The sequence below is a fragment of the Lachnellula hyalina genome, assembly GCF_007821495.1.
Source record: "Lachnellula hyalina strain CBS 185.66 chromosome Unknown contig00298, whole genome shotgun sequence".
NCBI classification, from domain to species: Eukaryota; Fungi; Ascomycota; class Leotiomycetes; order Helotiales; family Lachnaceae; genus Lachnellula; species Lachnellula hyalina.
In genome coordinates this window covers 13840-18526 of record NW_022157412.1, presented here as the reverse complement: position 1 = coordinate 18526, position 4687 = coordinate 13840, and the positions used below count along the sequence as shown (strand labels likewise).

Sequence of the window (4687 nt, the reverse complement as noted above, 5' to 3'; positions counted from 1 at the left end):
GTTGGTGGGGTATTATTGTGGGGAGGAGAGGTTTGAGGGTAGTTTGGACTCAGAGGAACGGTGATTGAGGGGGGAGGGATTTGCGAAGGCGTTTGGGATGGAGATGAGGAATTGCTGGTATGGGACGGGATGGAGGGGGATTGGGATGAAGTTTTATATAAATGAATGGATGTATGCATGCATGCGTGCGTGCATATATGGTTGGTTCTGGGCAAGAAGCTTCTGGACGAGAAGTCTGATAAGAATAGAGTTGGGATGGAGGACAGGTTAAGATTGGGGGAAGAGATGTAGAGCAGACGTGATGGGCTTATAGCCATCAGTCTTGTGAATTAATGAATTTATGAATTACACCACATTACATGACCATTTTAGCTGAGGTCTGAGGTGTTCTATCCTAGGTCTTTCCGGACAGGTGAAGGGAAACATGTGGTTCTACAACTGTCATAAAGTATCATGAATATTTACTTATACAAAGAGTGTATAAACTAAGCCAAGCCTCGGATTTTAGTTTACTTATCACTAAAGTAGAAGAATTGTTTACTATGTATATTCATTATTCCGCATCAGCAGTAAAATGCGAGCGTCTCAGTGTACCAGTAAGTAGCTACAAATCCACCAAATGCGCCAAGTAATATCATTTCCTACCAGTGTCTGAGAACAACTAGTGAAGAGGGGCATAGAGCGCCGTGCAGATAAATGCTACATCCCTATCGTATCAACCGTCATATCGAAGTAAAAGGCTCATCCTCCCCTTCATTCTCTGGTAGGGTCAGAGCAGATAATGCATATGTAGCGAACCCAAACGATAATCTTTATGCTGCAATATTCCATCATTAACATGCGAGACGAGTCTCGATATACCACATTTCCCGTTCTAGATCCAGAGTAGTGCTTTCCAACCTCCCGTGTATGCAGAATTCTCGATGCGCCGATGCAAGCAGATGTTTAGTGCTAGAGGAATCGCTCAAAGCGGCAACATTTTAGACAAACAAATATCAGGACCATGTGGGCAAAATGGTCCCAAAGGAAATCATGCGCACAGGAACCCACTGGTTTTTCAACCAGAAGATTCCTTCGGCTTCCAAAACTGCATCATGCGACTGATGCGTCTGCTCGTGTGTCCCTTCTCCTTCTTTTCAATATCAACAGGACTTGGTGCTCGAGACTCAATGGAGAGCTTACTCTTCTCGCCATGAGAACTGCTGATCAAGCGGGACAAACTGGCCATACTCGATCGCTTTCGTGTTGCAGCAGCAGATGAGACTGAGGCTGAGCGCTGGCCCTCCCGGAATTGGGGATTATAAGCACCAAGATGTCCACTATCTCGGGTCATGGTTGAGTTACTGCTAGTCAGTGATGGAACATCATCGACAGAATATCTCAATTCAGGGCCAGGTTCTCCAAGTAACAACGATTGGAAACCCTGCTCATCAGTGACCGACGATGGAGCAGTGGAAATACGCTGGGCATCGTACGAAAATGGTGAGCGAGGGGACGGGAAAGATGACTGGGTTGTTGAAGGAGGGCTGCCGGGAGTGATGTAAGGCGGTTGGGGTGCGAAAGGCTGGATATCAACAGGTGTTAACGCTTTCTCGGGGCGTGGACGGAAAGGGGGAGTTGCAGTTGAGTCCGAAGATTGAGCTCTTGAATCTGATCTTGAAGAGCTTGAATCATCAAGTATTTCGACCGGGCTACTCGACTCTTCCTGAATTGGCTCATCGATAAGTGATGTAGCTGAGTGCTCTGACTTGGCATTGCTACCCACAGTCCGGCGATCTCCCTCACTCAAACTGCTGCCCTTTCTCTTGACTCCCCTGATAATGCTTCCGCCGTCTTGATAATCCATCTCAGTGTCGTAAGTTGAATCTTCTGCATCTTCAACCCTAATGTCAATACCCAAACTGTTGTTCGTGCCCTTGACTATCTGGATTGAATCCTCTTTATCTGACGATGTTTTGCTATCCTCCCACTCATCTTCTTCCTCCTCTTCAAAAACATCTTCCATGCCCATTGTCGAGCTGCTTCCAAGGCGATGTAGACCGAACCTAGGATTCTCAAACTCTGGTGCACTCTCCGCACGTCTGTGATAATGCATTCCCGGCCCGGCGAATCCTCCGAGGCCAGCCGCGCTATGCATAGCTCTCTTCTTTGTGCCATAGCCTCTTTGCGAAGACTCCCATTCATCACCAAATGAAGATGGTGTATTGAAAGGACCGAGAGCAGCATCTAGATCTATCATTGGGTTGCTCATCAAATCATCCTCCTGAGAACGGACCTTTCTGGGCTTCCAAGATGCGATATCCTGATCAGGTTTTGGAGACGGATGCGCTGGTTCATTGGGGGCAAAAGCTGGCGCTGCAGAAGTATCATCTACTGGCGTATATGATCTGTTTGGTGGCGTAGGCGATCTACGACTCAGTTTTTGTTTCTGGCTTCGTTGACGAGTTTTACGAGACAATATGGAGCCAGCCCAATTTCGAACCTTCTTCTGCTTCTTGGTTGGCTTCCTAGATAGAGAGGAGGATCTACGTCTCATTGGCGATTCCATAGACCGAATCGGTGCATCTGATGATGGTACAAATTGACCAAATGGAGGTTCGGATAGTACAGGCTCGGTCTCTTTGGGTCCGGATCCAGCACTCGTCGGACGAGACCGTGGTGAACATTCACCAGATGATGTATCGTGGCTAAAGAAGGTCCATTTCTTCGCAGATCTTGGGGTAGATGGAGCGGTTGACGTACTAGCTATAGCTGCCTCTAAAAGCAATGGTATCGAATTTCGTCTCATTGGTTCATCGGATGTTTGTGCGGTGGAATGGGACAAGATCGGTTCCGCAGTTCGTGGTCGGGCGTCACTTATTCTCTTAGGGGGCGATATTCCACGGTTCTCCTTCGAAGGTGGTGAAGACGTTCCAGCGGAGATGATAGAAGAAATGCTATTTGATACCGAATGACCCTGTTTCATTGTGACTGTCGATGAGCTGTCGGACGAGACCAAGGATAGCGGGCGAGGAATGAACTCCACGTTATCTGAGAAACCCACTCTAGCACGGTTGAGAGACCTCGTCGGTGCATTGGGCAGGCTACTGCTTTCCATGGGCGAAGCTGGGCTAGAATCCGGGAACGTAGGGAGATCTGCCTGAACTTGTTGCACGTTGCGTTCAATAGATGGTGAGCATGGGGCTGAACTGCCTCGAGGAGCATTGTTTGGGCTAGTCGAGGGTTTGATAATCATAGAAAGATCGTGTTGTGAAATGGCCGCAGATCGAACGTGTTTATGTCCTCGTCTTCCGCTGGGGGGTGCAAAGCCAGTGGGTGGGGGGAGTACACCGTCTCCTTTGGTTGGTGAAGTCGACATCAAGCCCATTCCTTTGCCAGTCGAGCCATCGCCTCCTATGAACTCACTAGTACCTCTCTTGTGAACTCCAGATCGTCCTGGGATGTTTCTTGGTGAGGCAGGTGGGGTTTGACCCCCAGAGCCGAAGGAGAAGGGAGGAAGTTCTGCTGTTGTGGGTCTGTTCTCATCTTCTACTGTTTTCTCTTCTGTCCTCGGACTAACCAATTCAATGGCAGATACGGGCCGCCGGCCCGTTGCTCGCGAGAAAGATGTAGGCGCTGAAGCAGGCGATGCCCGGGCTGGGAAAACGAAGGATGGTAGTGGAAGGGGACCATCGTTCACTCGGGGACTTTGCTGATCGGGGATTGTAGGTGAACGGGGAGCTACGAAATCACTCATCGGAGAGCGAGGTGACCCTAAAGGGAGGTCGAGGGTATGGCTGTTGAAAGCCATGTTTCCGTGCAATCCTGGAGACCTAGGTACAGCCATCCTTCCAACGCCACAGGGCGCCCAATACCGAGTGTGCAGCTAAGTTGATGTCATGAAGCCAGAGTGGAAACTGGAATGACCTGCTCGGGTGGCCGGGTTCGATCCTTCAAGATGGGGACCGAAGTCACGATGGTCCAACAAGACTGCAACGGCGGGAACTGGCAGCGGAAGAGAGTTAGACAGATCAATAGTGATAAAGAGAGTAAGCGGCAAAAGCGTCTGCGATGGTAAAAGAGCCTGCATACAGTTGATTTTGGAGAGTTGGAGCCTGGGATCGATTCGCGGAGGCCGTAGTGTTGTCCGAGGCGGCCGGGAAGATGGTAATGTTGATGTTGATGTGAATAAGGAGCGTGGGGTAAGGAACGAAACGGCCAATGACCAGGACTATCAGAAAAGATGCACTGGTGAAGAGGCCAAATTGGAACTGTTGATGTTGTTGATGTTCTCAGAGTCTGGTCTGGTTTGGAGGATGATGAGGGAGTTAATACGAGGAGGCATTTAGCGAGGCAGCCAAAAGAAGACTAGGTAGGTCGGTAGGGTAGGGACTAGGGAGGTAAGTACAGTAACCAATTGGCGGTTAAAACGGTGGCGGATCCAAAGGAGATTGATTGATTGAGCAGGGCAGGGCAGCGCAAGGCAGGGCAAGGTAGGGACAGGTATAAGGCCGCCTAGCAGTCTAGGGATGCAAATCTATCAGACGATTGAAAAATTACGAGGAATAGTACTGTAGGACTAATACGTCTACGACGCTGGATGGGCTACCTGGTAGTGGGTATCTACAATACTTTCTAAATTTACCTAGGAGTAGTAGTAGTAAGTTTAGGTTTGCAGAGGGAAAGCAAAGAATCGAATTATTATCCA

The 4687-nt window shown here is 49.1% G+C and overlaps 1 protein-coding gene across 1 annotated transcript; it reads right to left on the bottom strand.

Moving 5' to 3' along the window:
- Positions 1–1057: 1057 nt before the first annotated feature.
- On the bottom strand, positions 1058–3790 carry LHYA1_G009081 (uncharacterized protein; the record flags this gene model as incomplete). The annotated part of the gene is made up of 1 exon (XM_031153985.1): positions 1058–3790. The coding sequence occupies one exon, from the start codon at positions 3788–3790 to the stop codon at positions 1058–1060; it is 2733 nt and encodes a 910-aa protein (XP_031001055.1).
- Positions 3791–4687: the final 897 nt, after the last annotated feature.